This window comes from Mustela erminea, chromosome X (genome assembly GCF_009829155.1).
Source record: "Mustela erminea isolate mMusErm1 chromosome X, mMusErm1.Pri, whole genome shotgun sequence".
In the NCBI taxonomy this organism is placed as follows: domain Eukaryota; kingdom Metazoa; phylum Chordata; class Mammalia; order Carnivora; family Mustelidae; genus Mustela; species Mustela erminea.
In genome coordinates this window covers 129,765,459-129,786,334 of record NC_045635.1, presented here as the reverse complement: position 1 = coordinate 129,786,334, position 20,876 = coordinate 129,765,459, and the positions used below count along the sequence as shown (strand labels likewise).

The 20,876-nt window shown below is 37.2% G+C and overlaps 1 protein-coding gene across 3 annotated transcripts in view; it reads left to right on the top strand.

Moving 5' to 3' along the window:
- The window catches only part of TMLHE (trimethyllysine hydroxylase, epsilon), an 82,937-nt gene that overhangs the window by 26,068 nt on the left and 35,993 nt on the right, over positions 1 to 20,876 (top strand). For all 3 annotated transcript variants that reach the window (XM_032330240.1, XM_032330241.1, XM_032330242.1), the window contains exons 3-6: positions 470 to 646; positions 7,436 to 7,715; positions 15,342 to 15,461; positions 18,961 to 19,197. In XM_032330240.1, coding sequence (XP_032186131.1) covers positions 470 to 646; positions 7,436 to 7,715; positions 15,342 to 15,461; positions 18,961 to 19,197 — 814 coding nt within the window. The remainder of the gene's footprint in view (positions 1 to 469; positions 647 to 7,435; positions 7,716 to 15,341; positions 15,462 to 18,960; positions 19,198 to 20,876) is intronic.

Genomic DNA, 20,876 nt, shown 5'->3' with positions numbered 1-20,876 from the left:
AAATAAAATACTTCAGTGGTTTCATTTTCCAAATTTAGAACTCTGTTCTGTTCTGAGTTTATCTTGGATACCTGGTGACAATATGAGGTATGAACCCAATTTTATCTTTTTTTCAAATGGCTGTCTAGTTGTCCCAACACAATTTATTTTAGAATTCGTATTTTCCTAGTGATTATAGCTGTCAGTTTATTAGAATCCAAATTTCTATACACGTTTAGGTGTATTTTGTATTTATATTCTTTTTTGGTTTTATCTGCTATTCCTATCCCAGCATAGTAGAAATTTTACAGTGTGTTTTGTATTTGGTAAGGTGAGTGCTCTTGCTTATTCCTTGGTAGAAGAGTTTTTGAAGGAAATTTTCTGATTAGTGATTATTTTTAAGTTTTCCTAAATAAATATTTATTTACTTCTATAAAATTAATCGTGTAAAATAATATCACAAATAATATGAAAGAATGCATTTCCCTAGAGCTGCAATATGCTAACACCGTGATGCGCTTTGATTATGTCTGGCTTCGAGACCACTGCCGCTCAGCATCTTGCTACAACTCTAAGACTCACCAGCGCAGCCTGGATACTGCCAGTGTGGATTTATGCATCAAGCCAAAGACCGTTCGTCTGGATGAGACCACACTCTGTCTCACTTGTGAGTAGAAAGGGGCTTGGTCTTGGCTGGGTTACTCTTCTAAAGAACAGTCATTTTGCAAAAACTGCTTTGCCCTGTTCCAGAATAGGGGATTCTGGTTTCTTTATTGAGGTATAATTAACATACAATATTTAATTAGTTTTAGGTATAACATTGATTTGACAATTCTGTACATTACTCAGTGCTCACAATGGTAAGTGTAGTCCCCATCTATGACCATACAGTGTTATTACAATATTACTAACTATGTATTCCCTATTCGACACCTTTTATTTCTGTGACTTAATTTTATAACTGGAAACTTATACCTCTTATCTCCTTCACCTCTTATGTCCCTCCTCCCCCACCACAGAAGACACCAGTTTGCTCTCTTATTTTAGTTTATGGTTTTTTGTATGGTTTTTTGTTTGTTCATTTGGCTTTTTGTTTTGTTTTGTTTTAGATTCCACATATGAGTGAAATCACATGGTACTTGTTTTGCTGTCTGACTCATTTCACTTAATACATACCTTCTAGGCCTGTCCATATTGTAGCTCATGACAAGATCTCATTCTTTTTAATGGATGTGTAATATTCCATTGTATACATACCATATCTTCTTTATCTATCTGTGGGTCACTTGGGCTGCTTCCATATGTTGGCTGTTGTAAAGCTGCAGTAAACATAGGGGTGCATATATCTTTTCAAATAAGTATTTCCTTTGGGTAAATACCCAATAGTGGAATTTGGGGATCTTATATCATTTCTATTTTTGTTTTTTTTAGGAACGTTAATACTGTTTAGCTGCACAAATTAATATTCCCACCCACAGTACATAAGTGATCCCTTTTCTCCACATCCTCAGCAACTTGTTATTTCTTGTCTTTCTGATACTAGCCATTCTCACGTGCAAGGAGATAGCTCATTGTGGTTTTGATCTGCATTTCCCTAATAATGATTGATGATGACCATCTTTTCATGTGTCTGTTGGCCATCTCAATGTCTTCTTTGGAAAAATGTTTATTTGGGTTCTCTGCCCATTTCTAATGAGCTTATTTGGTTTTTTTTCCATGTTGAGTTGTGCAAGTTGTTAATATATTTTTAATACTAGCTCTTTATTGGATATATCATTTGCAAATATCTTCTATTCACTGGATTGCGTTTTAGCTTTATTGATGTTTTCCTTTGCTGTGCAGAAGTGTTTTATTTTGATGTACTTCCAATAGTTTATGTTTATTCTTGTTTCCCTCACCTCAGGGACATATCAAGAAAGAACTTGCTGGGATTTTTATGTTTCTCTTCTAGGATTTTTATGGTTTAAGGTCTCACATTAAGGCCTTTAATCCATTGTGAGTTTATTTGTGTAGCATTTAAGAAAGTGGTCCAGTTTCATTCTTTTTTGTGTGTCTGTCCAGTTTTCCCAACACCATTTGTTGAAGAGACTTTCCCACTGGACAGTCTTTCCTGATTTGTCAAAGATTAGTTGACTGTAGAGTTGAGGGTCCACGTCTGGGTTCTCTATTCTCTTCCGTTGATCTGTGTATCTATTTAATACCACATCATTTTCATTATTACAACACTGTAGTATATCTTGAAATCTGGAATGGTGATACCTCCAGGTTTCCTCTTTTTTCCTCAGGATTGCTATTCAGAGTCTTTTGAGGTTTCATATAGATTTTAGGATTAACTGTTTTAGTTCTGTGAAAAATGCTGTTGGTGTTTTGGTAGAGATTGCATTGAATTTATATATTGGTTTGGGTAGAATGAACGTTTTAACAATATTAATTCTTCTAATCCATGAGTATTAAATTTCTTTCCAGTTTTTTGTGTTGTCTTCAATTTCTTTCATGAATGTCTTATAATTTTCAGGGTATACGTCTTTAATCTTCTTGGTTAAATTTATTTAACCCAGGTATTTCATTCTTTTTGGTTCAGTTATAAATGGGGTTGTTTTCTTCATTTCTCTTTCTGCTACTTCATTATTAGTGTATAGATACAGAATAGATTTCTGTATATTAATTTGGTATCCTGTAACTGCTAGCTTTATTTATTGAATAATCCATTTCTTTGCAACTTCCTGTGTATGTACAATTATTTCAAAATAAAAGTTTAAAGAAAAATCATTGGAGGAAAAAATATTTACAGTTGAAACATTTGACTACTGATTTCTCTACAGTAAAAAAACATACGCCATAGAACAGTTTATTTAAAAAATAACCAATTTGGCAAAATATTTGAAAAATGTATGACAAAGACTAAAAACCATTAATATATAAGGTATTATTGCCAGTTTATTTTTTTTTAAAGCACTAGTTTTTTTTTTTTAATTTTTGTTTTTTAAATTACTTTTCAGTGTTCCAGAATTCATTGTTTATGCACCACACCCAGGGCTCCATGCAATACGTGCCCTCCTCAATACCCACCACCAGGCTCACCCAACCTCCCACCTCCCGCCCCTCCAAAACCCTCAGTTTGTTTCTCAGAGTCCACAGTCTTGCATGGTTCATCTCCCCGTCCCAAAACCACAAGTTTTTCAGTAGAAAAATATGAAAAAGTAGTGAACAAGGCAGATCATTAAAGCATGAGTTACCAAATATTCTGTAGAGAGCCAGATAGTAAAGATTTTCAGGTATTGCTACTGTATAGTCCCTGTCACAACTGTTCAACTGTTCAGTTCTTCATTGGTAAGGTGAAAGCAGACATAAACAATAAGTAACCAAGTGGGTATCATGTGTTCCAAAACAGGTGTCACAAAGACAACTGCTAGGCAGATTTGGCACATGGGCCATAGTTTGGTAATCCTTGAATTTAAAAAACGTATGTCTATACAGTGGCTAGGAGACACATGAAAAGTGCTCAACATCACTGATCATCAGGGAAATACAAACCAACACCAAACAAATCAACAACAAAGAGATACCACCTCACACCAGTCAGAATAGCTAAAATCAACAACACAGGAAACAGCGTGTGTTGGTGAGGATGTGGAGAAAAGGGAACCCTCTTGCACTGTTGGTGGGAATGTAAGTTGGTCGCAGCCACTCTGGAAAACAGTATGGAGGTTCCTCAAGATGTTAAAAATAGAACTACCCTATGACCCAGCAATCACACTACTAGGTATTTACCCCAAAGGATACAAACATAGTCATCCGAAGGGACATGTGCACCCCAATGTTTATAACAGCATTATCAACAATGGCCAAACTATGGAAAGAACCAGATGTCCATGGATACATGAATGAAAAGATGTATAAATATATAATGGAATACTATGCAGCCATAAAAAACGAAGTCTTGCCATTTGCAACGATGTGGATGGCACTAGTGAAATAAGTCTGTCATGCTAAGTGAAATAAGTCTGTCAGAAAAAGACAAATACCATAAGGTTTCACTGATATGTGGAATTTCAGAAATAAAACAAATGAACATAGGGGAAGGGAAAAAAACAGAGATAAACCATAAAACAGACTCTTAACTATAGAGTACAAACAGGATTGCTGGAGTAGAAGTGATAGGGAGATGGGTTAAATGGGTGATGGGTGTTAAGGAGGACACTTTTGATGAGCACTGAGTGTTATATATGAGTGATGAATCACTAAATCCTCTACCTGAACCTACTATTACACTATATGTTAACTAACTGGAATATAAATAAAAACTTGAAACAAAAAATCGTAAAAATAAAAAACATGTCTAACAAATATAAATGTCTAACAAATATTAGCTTGTTAGTAAGTGACTAAATTAAAATTATTATAATAAGAGAAGTTTTACTTATCAAATTAGAAAACACATATTTAAAAAATAAGAATACTCAGTTTTGATCAGCACACATACATTGTTGGAGAGAATAAAAATTGATAGACTTTCTAAAAAAGTTATTTAGCTAAATGCATCAGGACTCTTAAAATTTTATGTCTCTGACATGGGGGGTGTGGGGGTAGGAAAAGAATAAATGAAACAAGATGGGATCGGGAGGGAGACAAACCATAAGAGACTTAATCTCACAAAACAAACTGAGGGTTGCCAGGGGGAGGGGTTAGGGAGAGGGTGTTGGGTTATGGACATTGGGGAGGGTATGTGCTATGGTGAGTGTTGTGAAGCGTGTAAACCTGGCAATTCACAAACGTGTACCCCTGGGGCTGATAATACATTATATGTTAATAAAAAAATTTAAAAAAAATTTAAGTTAAAAAAAGTTTATGTCTCTGGGTTTAACAATCCCACCTTCTATGCTTCTATTTTAAGAAAATTTATCAGAAATATAGAAAAGTGGAGTACATGAGTGACTCAGTTGAGTGTCTGACTTTTGGTTTGGGCTCAGGTCATGATCTCAGGGTCATGAGATTGAGCCCCACATCTGGCTCTACGCTAAATACAGAGCCTACTTTGGACTCTCTTTCCCTTTCCTTCTGCCCCTCCCTGCTGGGGTCGACCTTTGTTAAAAAAAAATCTTAAAGGGGCGCCTGGGTGGCTCAGTGGGTTAAAGCCTCTGCCCTTGGCTTGGGTCATGATCCCAGGGTCCTAGGATTGAGCCCCACATCAGGCTCTCTGCTCAGCAGGGAGCCTGCTTCCCCCTCTTTCTCTCTGCCTGCCTCTCTGCCTCCTTGTGATCTCTCTCTGTCAAATAAATAAATAATCTAAAAAAATCTTAAAGGAAAAAAAAGAAAAGAGGGGCACCTGGGTAGTTCAGTCCATTAAGCATCCAACTCTTGATTTTGGCTCAGGTTGTGATCTCAGGGTTGTGAGATCAAGCCCCACATGGGGCTCTGTGCTCACCACAGAATCTGCTTGAGATTCTCTCCCTCTCCTCCTCTCCCACTTGCATGTTCTCTCTCTCTCTCTCTCTCTCTCTCTCTCAAATAAATAAATAAATAAATAAATCTTTTTTAAAAAGAAAAGAAATATAGACAAGTATGATCACTATTAAACAATAAGGAAATTTTAAAAAATAACACTACTTGCCCCAGAACTGACTGGTTGGGTAAATCTTGGTAGCCCATATTCTGTAAATTATAAGAATTAATATTTATGAAGATTTAATTTTTTTAAGCTTTAAATTCCAGTTGGTTAACATATAGTGTAGCATTAGATGCTAGTGTAGAATTTAGTGATTTAAAGTTGCATACAACACCTGGTGCTCATCACAAGTGCCCTCCTTAATACCCATCCCCTATTTCCCCCACCCACCACTCAACTCCGTACTGGTAACCATCAGTATGTTCTCTATAGTTAAAAGTCTGTGAATTTAGGAAACAAAACAAGTGATCATAGATGAATTAATTTTTGTAATGATATAATGACTTAAAATGTTAAGTGACAAAGGCAGGATACAAACTTCTACAGTAAAAGAATGCATGGGAACAAGTGGAGGGAATGATGCCAAACTATTTTTTTTATTTAACTTTTTTTTTAATATAAACATATAATGTATTTTTATCCCCAGGAGTACAGGTCTGTGACTCTCCAGGTTTACACACTTCACAGCACTAACCATAGCACATACCCTCCCCAGTGTCCATACCCCACCCCCCTCTCCCAACCCCACTGCCCCCAGCAACCCTCAGTTTGTTTTGTGAGATTAAGAGTCACTTATGGTTTGTCTCCCTCCCAATCCCATCTTGTTTCATTGATTCTTCTCCTAATCCCCTAACCCCCCACGTTGCATCTCTACTTCCTTATATCAGGGAGATCATATGATAGTTGTCTTTCTCCGATTGACTTATTTCACTAAGCATGATACCCCCTAGTTCCATACACATCGTCACAAATGGCAAGATTTCGTTTCTTTTGATGGCTGTGTAGTATTCTAATAAAAAAATACACACACACACACACACACACACACACACACACACATACACACCACATCTTTATCCATTCATCTGTTGATGGACATCTAGGTTCTTTCCATAGTTTGATGCCAAACTATTAATAAGGGTTTCATCTGTGTGATAGAATGGTAAATATATGTGATTTTTAAAAGCTTCCTCATACTAGGGTGCCTGGATGGCTCATTCGGTTAAGCATCTGGTTCTTGATTTCGACTCAGGTTATGATCTCATGGTGGTGAGATCAAGCCCCACATTAGGCTCCATGCTTGGCCCCTCCCCCCACTTGTGCACTCACTCTATCTTTCTCTAAAATAAATCTTACTAAGGAGGGCACGTGTTGTGATGAGCACTGGGAGATATATTTAATTAATGAATCATTGAAAACTACATCAAAAACTAATGATGTACTATACAGTGGCTAACTGAACATAATAAAAAATAATTTTAAAAGTTTCCTCATACTTTTTTATGCTTTACAAATTACTTATGATACTTTCATTGTCAAGGAGTAGGAAGCCAAAACAGAGACAGAAAAGTAAAAAGTGGAAGAAGAGATAAGATGCCAGCAAAGCTTTTCACTCCCCTTGTTATATCCTTTGCTTATCCTAAAAATTTTCTAATGTTATTTCAGAGGGGGGATTTTTTTTTTTTTACTTTTTTTTTGGCACTGTGAGCAGTCACTTATGAAATCACTTTATCATGTTTATTGATGTCATTTCATTAGGTCAAACTGCCCCAGTTCATTTAGTCCCTTCTAGTTGGTGAGATTTATTTGTTCATTGATTCATTTATTAGTACATACTACTCAACTTACAAATATTTCTGTTTCAGGAATATTATAGGTACTCATTTTAATTTAATTTCATAAACAATATAGCACTGAAATATTGGTTGCTAAAAATGACTTCCTTAACTGTAAAATTATTGGCAGCAATTATAATTATTATTTTAATGCCTTTTATTTTTCCCTTTAAAGGGCCAGATGGTCATGTGACTAAATATGATTTGGATTGGCTGGTGAGAAACAGCTATGAAGGGCAAAAACAAAAGGTCATCCAACCTAGAATCTTATGGAATGCTGAAATCTATCAGCGAGCCCAAGTTCCATCTGTAGATTTCCAAAGCTTCTTAGAAACCAATGAGGGATTGAAGAACTTTCTACAAAACTTTCTGCTGTATGGAATTGCATTCGTAGAAAATGTCCCTCCCACTCAAGAACACACAGAGAAGTTGGCAGAAAGGATCAGCTTGATCAGGTAATTTATTAGCTTCTAATATCTATGGTAATTGATTTGTAAAGCATCAACACCAGTAAAATAAGTTAACAGGGTATGGTCACTCTGTTTTTAATCCAGAATATTTTGTGTCCTGAATAAGGGGATTCCCACTTATAGTGCTTTATTTGAGGCCCAGATTTCTAATCTCTAAAGACACTTACATGTTAAATATGATGACTTCAAAGTCATTGGTATATTTTTTGTGCCTAGTGGTCCTCAAAGTACCAGGTATCATTGTACACTCATGACTAGCACTGACTTTGAGTAAACAGAACCAGGTAGTAGTCTAAGTTCTACCCTCAAGCAATTGTATGAACATAGACAACTCCATTACATACATAACTGTACCCTCCACCTGCAGCCCTGGCCTCAGTTTTCCCATCTGATCAGTAAGAGGGTTGAATAAGATGGTATCTAAAGATCATCCAGTTTTGACCTATTAAGATTCCCAAGGCTTGATTCAGACACTAGTTGTTAATAATATTGCCTTATACTATATAGCATTTAACCAACATATTCACACCCATATTTTATTCCTGTTCTGCTGATGAGCCACTTGAGACACATATAATAAGTAAGTGGCTTGCCCAGGATTGCTCTGCTAGTAAGAAGTAGAACTGGGATTCACCAGGGACCTAAGATAGTGGTATAGTAGGAGGATCCTAAGCTTGCCTCATCCCTCAAACACAGCTAATTAACTATCAATTCATTCTGAATACCCAAGAAATTGACCTGAGGACTGATAGAACAAACTGCACAAGTAGAGGGAGAGACGAGGCCACATCGAGGAAGATAGTAAGTAAAAAGACATGATTTGGGGGAGAAATGAAGAGTGAGTGCTATGGAGGGACAGGAGCTCCTGGAGAGAAGTCAGGCAAACACCAGAGTAGACAGTGCAATCTGATGATTGCCTAAGGCACACAAGGAGAGACTGTTCGCTCTTCTTAGAGCATATCTGGGAGAGGTGGCTTTGCTACTCTGGGGACAAAAGAGCCACAGGCATCATTTCTCTCCCCCACACCTCAGCATAGGTCCAGAGACCGCTGCTGAAAGCAGCTAATCCAGACATTGGCTGTTTAATCTGCTTTATTCCAAATTCCATGCCCCTGTGCACTGGCATGACTGCCCTTCTGGGTCAAACCTGCATCAGTCCCAGTATGGTGAGACTATCTCCCAAAAGACCAGCTCAGATCCCCACCACACCTGGTCCCTAAAGATCAGAGTTTTAACAAGTCAGTAGGCTTGGCTTGTATAGAGCCCAAAGTGCACTATGCTGTTCCAGGGAGGCAAGGAACCCAGGGACAGTGTAAAAACACCGATCTGAAAAATACCTAGAACACATGAGGGTAAATTATTCACTCTTCTAGTAGTGCTTCCCTGAGAGCACGGATTCCTGTCTCCAAGAACAAAGGAGCTGGCTGGCACCATTTCCCTCTCCCACCCCTCCACGTAAACCAACTTCAGTAAACAGCCCAGTGCCCACACACTTGCTGCCTGACCTGCTTACCCTACGTCCCACACCCCTACCCCTGCACTCTGCTGGTATTGCTTTTCTCCTGCAAGCGTGCCTAAAGACCAGTACAGCAGGCCCCTTCCCCAGAAGACCAGCAGAAACCCCTGCCTGCACCATGTCTACCAGCCAGAGAGTTCTGCAGGGCTTCAGTTCTAGTGGAAGTGGTATCAGGTCTCATTTAACAAACAGACCAGAACATACCTAGTTAAAACTCACACATTCTGGTCAAGGTCCAAACACTGTCAACTACAGACAAGGACAAACTCTGCAGAAGACTGACCTGAGGGATAGAGCAGCCAAAACACAGTAGCAGAGTGCATACAGCACAAACCAGAGATACTCCCTAAAACACCCAGCCCTGGACAATATATGACCTCTTTTTCATAAAGCCATTACTCTCAAGAGCAGGAAACATAACAGGCCTTCCTAGCAGAGAAGAAGACAAAGACCTAGACAAAATGCCAATATAGAAGAATTCATCCCCAAAAAAGAACAAGAAAATGTCACAGCCAGACATCCAAGTGAGATACATATCAATAACATGCCTGATGGAGAATTTAAAACAAAAATCATAAGGATACTCACTGGGCTTGAGAAAAGAGTGGAAGACTTCCTTCAGGGAGGGCCTTACCACAGAGATAAAAGAGTTAAAAAGCAACCAGTAAGGAATGAAAAATGCAGTAACTGAGGTTCAAAACTGGATGTAATGACTACAAGGATGGAAGAAACAGAGGAATGAATAATGATATAGAAGACAAAATAATGGGGCACCTGGATGGCTCCAGTGGTCAAACATTCAACTCTTGTTTTTAGCTCAGGTCATGACCTCAGGGTCATGAGATTGAGCCCTGCATTGGGCTCCTTGCTGGGAGTAGAGCCTACTTAAGATTCTCTCTCTCCCTCTGCCTCTGCCTCTCACCCATATCTATGTATCTATATGTCTGTCTCTCTCTCTCCCCTCTAGAAATGTTTTTAAAGAACAAAACATAATGAAAAATAATGGAGCTGAACAAAAGAGAGAAAGAATTATGGAATAGAAGAGATTTAGGAAACTCAGTGATTCCATCATGTAATAATATTTGTATCATAGGAGGCCCAGAAGAAGAAGAGAGAAAAAAGGGGGCAGAAAAGGAAATAATAGCTGAAAATTTCCCCAATCTGGGGAAGGAAACAGACATCCAGATCCAGGAGGCACAGAGAATTCCAATCAAAATCAACAGAAGCACCCTAATACCAAGGCATACTGTAGTTACATTTGGAAAATGTAGTGATAAAGAAAAAAATCCTAAAAGCAGCAAAACAAAAGAAGTCCTTAACTTACAAAGGAAGACCCATAAGGTTAGCTGGCGATCTCTCCACAGAAGTTTAGCAAGCCAGAAGAGAGTGGTGTGATGTATTCAGTGTGTTGAATGGGAAAAATCAGCAACTAAGAATACTCTATCCAGCAAGGCTATCATCCAGAATAGAAGAGATGGTTTCCCAAACAAATGAAAACCAAAAGAGTGGCCACTAAACCAGCCCTGCAAGAAATATCAGAGGAGACTCCAAAAGTGACAAAGGAAAGGATCAGAGAAAATCTCCAGAAACAATGATAAAACAAGTAATAAAATGGCAATAAATCCATATCTATTGATAATTACCTTGGATATAAGTTAACTAAATAAATGCTCCAGTCAAAAGACCTAGAGTGTCAGAATGGATTAAAAAAAAAAGCAGGACCCATCTATATGCTGCCAATAGGACTCATTTTAGACTTAAAGATTGAAAGTGGGGGGATGGAGAACGATAAAAACATTGTTAAAATGTCTATATTATCTCAAAGCAGTGTACACATTTAATGCAATCCCTATCAAAATACCACCTGCAATTTTCACAAAATTTGTATGGAACCATGAAAGACCCTGAATAGCCAAAGCATTCTTGAAAAAGAAAAGCTGGAAGCATCATAATTCTGGACTTAAGTTGTATTACAAGGCTATAGTGCTCAACATGGTATGGTACTGGCACAAAGTAGACACAGAGATAAATGGAACAAGATAGAAAACCCAGAAATGATTCATCATTTTCACAATCAGGTGTCTCGAGGTCTTTCTAGATGCTATGATCTTGGAGGGAGACCTTTCTGCCTCTAGGACTCAAACGCTGGTTCCGTTCGCCAGATTGGGAAAATTTTCATGGAGAATTTGTTCAACTATATCTTCTAGTCTTTCTTTCTTTCTCCTCCCCCTCAGGGATTTCAATAATTCTGACATTGGAACATTTCCTGGTGTCATTTATTTCCCTAATTCTGTTTTCATGGCTTCTAAGCTGTTTGCTCCAGGCCACCTCCTAATCCTTTTTCTCTATCAGTTTGTCCTATAGATCACTAATTCTCTCTTCTGCCTCAGTTACCCTAGCTGTTAGAGAATTTAGATTAGATTGGAACTCATTGAGAGCATTGTTAACATCATCCTGGTGGTTTTCACTTCTGCTCTAATCAATTCCATGTTGTCATTAATGGTTTTCTCCAACCTAGCCATGGCCTGGATAATTGTTACCCTGAATTCCCTTTCTGACATACTGTTTAAAAAAAAAAAAACAAACAGAAATGAACCCACAACTCTATCAAACAGAAATGAACCCACAACTCTATTTGTTTGTCAAACAAACAAACAAACAAACATAGTTCAGTGGAACAGAAATGAATCCACAACTCTATGGTCAGTTCATCTTCGACAAAGCAGGAAAGAATATCTGATGGAGAAAAGACAGTCTCTTCAACAGATGGTGTTGGGAAAACTGGACAGACCCATGCAAAAGAATGAAACCGGACCACTTTCTTACACCATACACAAAAATAAATTGAAAATGGATGAAAGTTCTAAATGTGAGACAAGAAACCATTAAAATCTTAGAGACAACACAGGCTGTTAACCACTTTGACATTGACCATAACAACTTCTTACTAGACAAATCACCAGAGGCAAGTGAAACAAAAGCAAAAATGAACTATTGGGACTTCACCAGGATAAAACCTTCTGCAGAGCAAAGGAAACAATCAACAAAACTAAAAGTCAGCATTCAGAATGGGGGAAGATATTTGCAAATGACGTCTCTGATAGAGGATTAGTATCCAAAATCTACAAAGAATTGTCAAACTCCACACTGAAAAACCAAATAATCCATTTAAGAAATGGGCAGAAGACATGAATAGACATTTTTCCAAAGACATACAGATGGCCAGCAGACATATGAAAAGATGCTCAACATCACTTATCATCAGGGAAATACAAATCAAAACTACAGTGAGTTATCACCTCACACCTGTCAGAATAGCTAAAAGCAACACAGGAAAGAACAGGTGTTGGTGAGGATGTGGAAAAGGCGAATTGTCCTGCACTGTTGGTGGGAATGCAGGCTGGTGCAGCCACTCCGGAAAACAGTATGAAGGTTCCTCAAAAAGTTAAAATAGAGCTACCAGGGTTCCTGGGTGGCTCAGTGGGTTAAAGCCTCTGCCTTCAGCTCAGGTCATGATCCCAGGGTCCTGGGATCGAGCCCCACATAGGGCTCTCTGCTCAGCAGGGGGCCTGCTTACTCCTCTCTCTCTGCCTGCCTCTCTGCCTACTTGTGATCTCTGTCTGTCAAATAAATAAATAAAATCATTTTTTAAAAGTGTAAAATAGAACTGCCCAGCAATTTGCGCTACTAAGTAATTACACATAGAATACAAAAGTACTAATTCAGAAGACATGCATCTCAATATTTACAGCAGCATTATTAACAATAGCCAAATTATGGAAAGAGCCCAGATGTCCATTGATGAATGAATGAAAATATGTATATATACACAGTGGAATTTTACTTACTCAGCTATAAAAAAGAATGAAATATTGCCATTTGCAATGACGTGGATGGAACTAGAAAGTAGTATGCTAAGCAAAATCAGAGAAATAAAAGTACCATATGATTTCAATTAGTTGTGGAATTTAAGAAACAAAACAAATGAGCAAAGTGGGGGAAAGGGAGACAAACCAAGAAACAGGCTCAACTACAGAGAAGGCACTGATGGTTACCAGAAGGGAGGTGGATTGGGGGATGGGTGAAATAGGTGATGGATGTTAAGGAGGGCACTTGTGATGAGCTCTGGGTGTTGTATGGAAGTGTTGAATCACTATACTGTACACCTGAAACTAATATTAAAATGTATGTTATCTAACTGGAATTTAAATAAATACTTTATAGTTTGATAGAGAGAGATCACAAGTATGCAGAGAAGCAGGCAGAGAGAGAGGAGGAAGCAGGCTCCCCACTGAGCAGAGAGCCCAATGTGAGGCTCGAACCCAGGACCCTGAGATCATGACCTGAGCTGAAGGCAGAGGCTTAACCCACTGAGCCACCCAGGTGCCCCTTAAATAAATACTTTAAATATTTTTAACAAATTTTTAACAAATAATGTGGTGTAGGGGCACCTGAGTGGCTTAGTCAGTTAAGCGTCTGACTCTTGGTTTTGGCTCAGGTCACCATCTCAGGGTCCTGGAATCAAGTTCCCCCGTGGTGGGCTTCCTGCTCATCAGGGAGTCTGCTTCCCCCTCTTCCCCTTCCCCTGCTCATGCTGTCTCTCTGTCTCTCAAATAAATAGATAAAAAAAATTTTAATGGTGTGGTGTGTATAACAGCACTAACGGAAGATGTTCACTAATAAAATGTTCAGGTAGGGAAAAGGAGGAATGCCTGGGTGGCTCAGTCAGTTAAAGCATTTAACTCTTGGTTTCATCCCAGGCAATGATCAGGGCCATGAAATTGAGTCCTGTGTCAGGCTGTGCAGTAGGCATAGAGTCAGCTTCAGATTCTCTTTCCCTCTCCCTCTCCCCCTCCACCCTCCATCTCTCTCTCTGTCCAAAATAAATAAATAAATCTTTCTTAAAAAATTAAAAAGAAAAAAAGAACTAGGATTCAGATAGCTCAGGTTTCAGTACTTTCCTTTTACTTAATAAGGGCCAGATATAGCTCATTGTATAGCAAATAGAATGCTGGGTCATTTGCCTTATCCTGGTATAGCATAATCAACATTTTGTACCATTCAGTCTCAAACAGGTTTTAAGAACTTTCAAGTGCTGGTAAGCAATCAGTTGAGAGGGCTTTAGAAATTATAGTTCATGAGGAAAACCATTTCCTGTTTGGACTTTGAGGGTTTGGAAAGTAAGATGAACTCTGAAAGCTAAAGAATTAAAGTGACCCTTGGTCAGATCTGAGCTACCAGGAAAATAAGTATAAAATAAAAATCTATGATGTATGCCTTAAAGAGAGATACGACAGTGATACAACATCTCATTAAATACTTGCTAACATAAACTATCCTTTTCTCTTTTTCTTATTCTTCCATGTCCAAAAGATGAGTGAGGATCTACATTAATCACTTCTAAAAGCATCTGCATAAAGGCATCTTTTTCTATGCAAGGAAGGTGAGCACAGGAAAAAAACATGAATGTGAAAGCTATTAAAAGTAGGCACATAAACAGAGGGGGATAATTCCCTAAGCTTTCAGACTACATTATACAGTTGACCTTTGAACAATGGGGGCACTAGGGGAACTGACCTCTCCCACCCCCACACAGTTGAAAATTCATGTATAACTTTTGACTCCCCAGAACTTAATTAGTAATGGCCTACTGTTGACTAGAAGCTTTACCAATAGCATAGTCAACTAGCATGTATTCTATATGTTGTATGTATTCTGTACTGTATTCTTACCATAAAGTAAGCTAGAGAAAAGAAAGTCTTATTAAGAAAATCATAAGGAAGAGAAAATATATTTATAATTGTATTTATTGAGAAAAAAAATCCACGTATGAGTGGATCCATGCAGTTCAAACCTGTGTTGTTCAGGAGTCAATTCTACTTGCACAGTTTTCCCCCAACTTCCTAGGATATTAATCAGTGACAGAATTGTTAAGACTGGTGGGATGTTCAACTATCATCTACAACTTATAGATGGAAATCTGGAGCCAAAAAAAATCTATTGTGACTTGTGAATAGTTAAAGAAGTTATTCAAGTTGTGAAAGACAAGAATAAAACTTTCAATTAGTTAAGTCTTCCTTCATTTGATTTGACAGAGAAACCATCTATGGGAGGATGTGGTATTTTACTTCAGACTTCTCCAGGGGCGACTCTGCATACACCAAGCTGGCTTTGGATCGGCACACTGACACTACCTATTTTCAAGAGCCCTGCGGGTAAGTGAAGTAGAATTTTCCATATTAGGGTCTTTACATGTGATGGCCTTGAATAATTTCTTTATTTTCTTAAATTCCATTAGCCAACATATGGGACATCATTAATTTCAGATGTAGTATTCAATAATTTATCAGTGCCCAGTGCCCTCCTTCATGAATAATTTCTGTTTTCTATTTGAACGAAGATAATATCTGCTGCTACTGATACATGTGACTATTTCTTTTTCTTCTCTTAGAAAGATGATCATTTTGAAAAATCTTTAGCTCAGTCTTCTTTGGACTTATAAGAATAAATTTTTTTGAAATGATTGAGAATACACCTTACTATATAAATGGATCTTAATTTTGTTTAATTTGCATTTTTGTCAAAGTAATTACCAACAACTTACAAAAAAGTGTAATCGTTAATTTTGAAATTGTTCAATTTTCTTATATTTAGTTATATTGCAAAGGGGTCAGTCTTTTAAACACAGCTTCTTTGGGTTGGTATTAACAGGAATTTGAATCCAAATTGTAAGAAGTTGGAGAGGAGGAATTAGTGAAAAAAGCCTTTCTTCACATGGAATCAGAAGCTGCTGAGCCAAAGTTATACCATATTTTTCCCCAGCTTTATTAATGTGTAATTGACATATAACATTGTATAAAGTTAAGGTGTACAATGTTTATATATTATTATTACCACCATAGCGAACAGAAAATAGATCTTAAATGACTCCCCATGAAAATGAACTGATAATTATGAGACACAACAGATAAATACCGTACTCCCCTACTGTTTACCACTTACTAGAGATAACTGTAGTTATTTTGTTATTGATCTTGCTTCTGCCTTTAGACGATGAGCCTGAGGCACAAAGATATTATTAAAGTGAGTGTACGTATGGATTTGTAAAGACAGTATGAGAGGGTGATAACATGCAATTGATTGTGATTACATTGATTTTCTTTAAGGGTTTGGAACAGGGAGCGGGGAGCTAGGGGGGTAGGAAAAGAATAAATTAAACAAGATGACATCGGGAGGGAGACAACCAAAAGAGACTCTTAATGTCACAAAACAAACTGAGGCGGCTGGCGGGAGGGGTGTAGGGAGAGGGTGTTGGGTTATGGACCTTAGGGAGGGTATGTGCTGTGGTGAGCGCTGTGAAGTGTGTAAACCTGGTGATTCACAGACCTGTACCCCTGGGGCTAATAATACATTATATGCTAATTAAAAAATAAAAAATTAAGGGTTTGGAACTTAAGAATATTTGGTTCATGAGAGGAAGAATAAAGCAGGTTTTAGAGATCCTTGTCAATGTTATCAGTATATGAAGCTCCCAACAGCCCTCCATCCTCATTCTAGGGTTAGGGTTAGGGTTAGGGTTAGAAGGAAGAAAGAGGAAATGGGGCGGGAGGCATCCAGACAGAGGTTGACATTCAAATATTGAGTATTCTTTCCTCTTTGACCATTACCAAAGATAAGCAGTTAAGTTGTATTTACCTTTAATTTAAACCTTTCTAATTGACACATAGTAAGTGCTCAAAAGATGCTAGCTATTACTATTATTATCATCACTTTAGCCATTATCATCATCGTCCTCAACATTGTTATATGCCTTGTCCTTTCAAAAGTTACCTTTGCCTGGGTCTCATCTTCTCTAGTATTGTTGTTCTCCCTTCCATACCTATTGACTCCTTCCTATCAGCTTCTCATGTCTTCTTTGGACTCTTTCTCCCTCTAGCTATAGCCTTGCTTTATTCCTCCCCTTCTCAGCTAAACTTCTTAAAAGAATCATCTACATTCAGTGTCTTCATTATCACTTCCCATTCATACCACAATCCATAGTCAGCTAATTTATCCAACCCCTTCCAATTAAAATTACTTTCTTTAAGGTCATATGGGTGGCTTGGTGGGTCAAATATCCAACTCTTGATTTTGATCAAGCCCCACATGGATTCTGTACTTAGTGGGGAGTCTGCTTGAGATTCTCTAACCCTAACCCTAACCCTTTCCGTCTGCCCTTCTCCTACCATATGCTCCCTCTTAAGTAGATAGATAGATAGATAGATAAAACAAAGATAAAATCATTCTCTCTAAAGTCACCAGCAACTAACTTACTGCCATACTCAGTGTGTACCTTTCAGTCTTTCTCTTACTTGACCCCTGGGGCATGCTGTTAACCACTAGCTGTTCTTAAATACCCTTTGTTTTTTAGTTTTCCTCCTAGATCTCTGACCACTTTTCTTAAGCATCCAGTGCTGGCTTATTTTCCTCTGTCCATGTCCTAGATATTGTTGTTCCTCAAGATTTCCTGTTTGTCATTCTTTTCTTACTTCAAATGATCTCTCCAAATGACATTTTCCATGCTCTTGGCTTTAGCTGTCACCTACAAACTATAAAATCCACCTGTCTTCTGGGTTAAAAAGTCTTGACCTAGAAGTTTCACAGAAAACTCAACAGTACAAAACTGATGTTTCTCATTTTAATTGTATTTATATTAGGTTCTCCTTGATTTTATTCCTTCTCTCTGCATTCATTTTTAAACTTATTTTACTTTGTTATTTACTTCTATTTTTTTCTAATTTAGTATTAATTTTATTTTCCCCTTGTTAATTTTAAACTTCTGCTGTAGTTTTCCAGCCTTTTAAATCCCCTTTCCTTTCTCTGTTAACATTTTCAGCCATATATGACTCAACTATTTCAATACAGCCCCTAAACTAAACTTCTTCCTCAAACCCTCACACCCCCTCATTAAGATCAATTACACTTTTGTCTGCATTCTCCATCCCAGCAAATGACAAGTTGTCCAAGTGAAAAACCCAAAATCATTCTAGATTTTCTCCTTCTTCCTCTACTACATTTATCAAATCCTGTCAGTTCTACTCCTATGGTATCTCTTTGGTGTGTCTTTTTTAATAACACCCTTCTCTAAGCTCATACGCTCAGTACTTTTGTCTATTTCAGCTACCACGTTGTCTTCTACATTTTTTATCATCTTCCTTCCCACCAGTCCATCTCCCATACTATCATCATAATCTAGTCTTAAAAAATGTTAATGTGACCATAGAGTTTCCCAGTTTAAAATCCTTTCATGATTCTCTGTGCTATGCTGACAGGCACTTCTTTCTCTCTTCCTTAAATATATTTTGTAAATTGTGGCCTCTCTGTATCTTGTATACAACTTTATTATATGTTATTTATTACTGGTATTTATTTCCTTCATGTTTACCTACTAGACCGTGGGGTTTTTTAAAACAGAGACTATATCTTATTCATGCCTTTATTCCCAGGGTCTGCTTGTTCATATTTTAATTCATATTGAATATGTTTAGAAGAAACCTGTAGTGGAATTAATATTTCAAAGCACAAAAGTATGACTTAGTATAAGGAAAAACAATTAACTTGGAAATTAAAATGATATAAGTAGATTCAATAATTATTTCATATATAATTTTCTAATATTCTGGTATATTCTCTTTTCTGCACTAAACAGAAGAATTTAATTTTTTCCCTGTTCAGCATTCAAGTGTTTCACTGTCTTAAGCATGAAGGAACAGGTGGCAGGACACTGCTGGTAGATGGATTCTATGCAGCAGAACAGGTACTTCAAAAGGCACCTGAGCAATTTGAACTCCTCACTAAAGTGCCACTGAAGCATGAGTATATTGAAAATGTCGGAGAATGTCACAACCACATGATTGGGGTTGGGCCAGTCTTAAATATCTACCCTTGGAATAAAGAGCTGTATTTGATCAGGTGAGTACCGAAGAACCATCTGCCAGTATAATGTATTTACCAATTATTAGCCTTCAAATGATTAGCTTAATGAAAATACCTAAAATCCTTGTATTGCCCACATTTTAATCTTGCTATTTTATAGCCTTTATTAGTATAATTTCTGTTCTATTATACTTCCCATGGAAAAATAAATAGGCCAACAGGTAAATAATATTAGATTTGGAGGGAACAGATGTTTGAGATAGCATTTTAAAACAAAAGCACTATTGAAATCACAAACAGTTATTAAACTGTGCTCACTGACCAAACACGTAGAGTACCCAAAGGCAAGAAAACCACAACATTTGTAGCCCAGATTTATGCAAACCTCCTGGCCTGTATATCTAATAGTCTACTAGATCATATTCAAAATTGAACTCATCATCTTCACTCATTTCAAGCCTGCTTCTGCACACCCAGTTGCAAGGATAAAAATAAATTGTTGCCCCTGCCTATGCCCCAGGATTGTAATATGAACTACGCAAATACTGATTCCCTTCCACTGGATAACCTTCTCTAAAAAATCCTACCTTAGTCATCTCTTGTATCTCCATTGCCTAGAACAGTGAGTAGATATTCAGTATTTTTTTTTCCAACATTTGATTATAAACACTTTAAACATAAAAAGTTAAAAGCATTTACAGTAAAACCCATAAACCTACCACCTAGATTCTACCAGGAAGGTATTCCTATGCTTGTTTTATTACCTATCTACTTATCTATCTATCTATCTAGTTAATCTTATTTTTGATGCATTTCAAAACTGTACATTGTACGATTATATGAAATACATTGTAGCTATGACTACATGTCCCCCAAATACTTCAACATTTATATCTTTAAGTAGAGTTCAGTATATGTTTACAAATGTTTAAATTTGAAATTAAATTTACGTATAATTACTTTTTAAAATATCAAATATATACTAGTTGAGTTTTGATAAGTGCATAGACCTATGTAACCTAAACCCCTGTCAAGGTCTATTACCATCACTGCAGAAAGTCCCCTGTACCCTTTCCCACTCCAACCTGTACACTCACCCCAGAGGCGATCACTATTTGATTTTTGCCACCATAAATTAGTTTTTCCTGTTCTAGAAATTCATACCGTAGAATAAATCCATTTTTTATGAATAAACACCTGAGCTGTTTCTAATTTGGGTTATTATGAATAAAACTGCCATGAGCATTCATAGAGAAAAGTATTTTTGTAGATACGTGTTTTCATTTCATTCAGGTAAATAGCTAGGAGTAGAACTTCTGAGTCGTGAAATAGGTGAGTATTTGTCATAAAACAGCTGCTGGAACTTTTACTAAAGTAGTTGTTTCATTTTATATTGTCATAAACAGTGTATAAAAGTTATAGCTGCTCCATATTGTTGCTAATACTTGGTGCTGTCAGTCTTATTAGTTTTAGCCATTATAGTAGTTGTCTCTTTGGGGGTTAATTTGCTTTTTTTTTTTTTTTTTTTTTTTTTGGTGACCGATGATGTTGAGCATCTTTCTGTATGCTTACTGGCTATTTATGTATCTTCTTTTCTGAAGTATCTGGTTTAATCTTTTGCCCATTTTTATTGGGTTGTTATTATTGAGTTCTAGGAGTTCTCTATGTACCCTGGTCACTATTTCTTACCTGATATATGTCTTAGGACTATTATT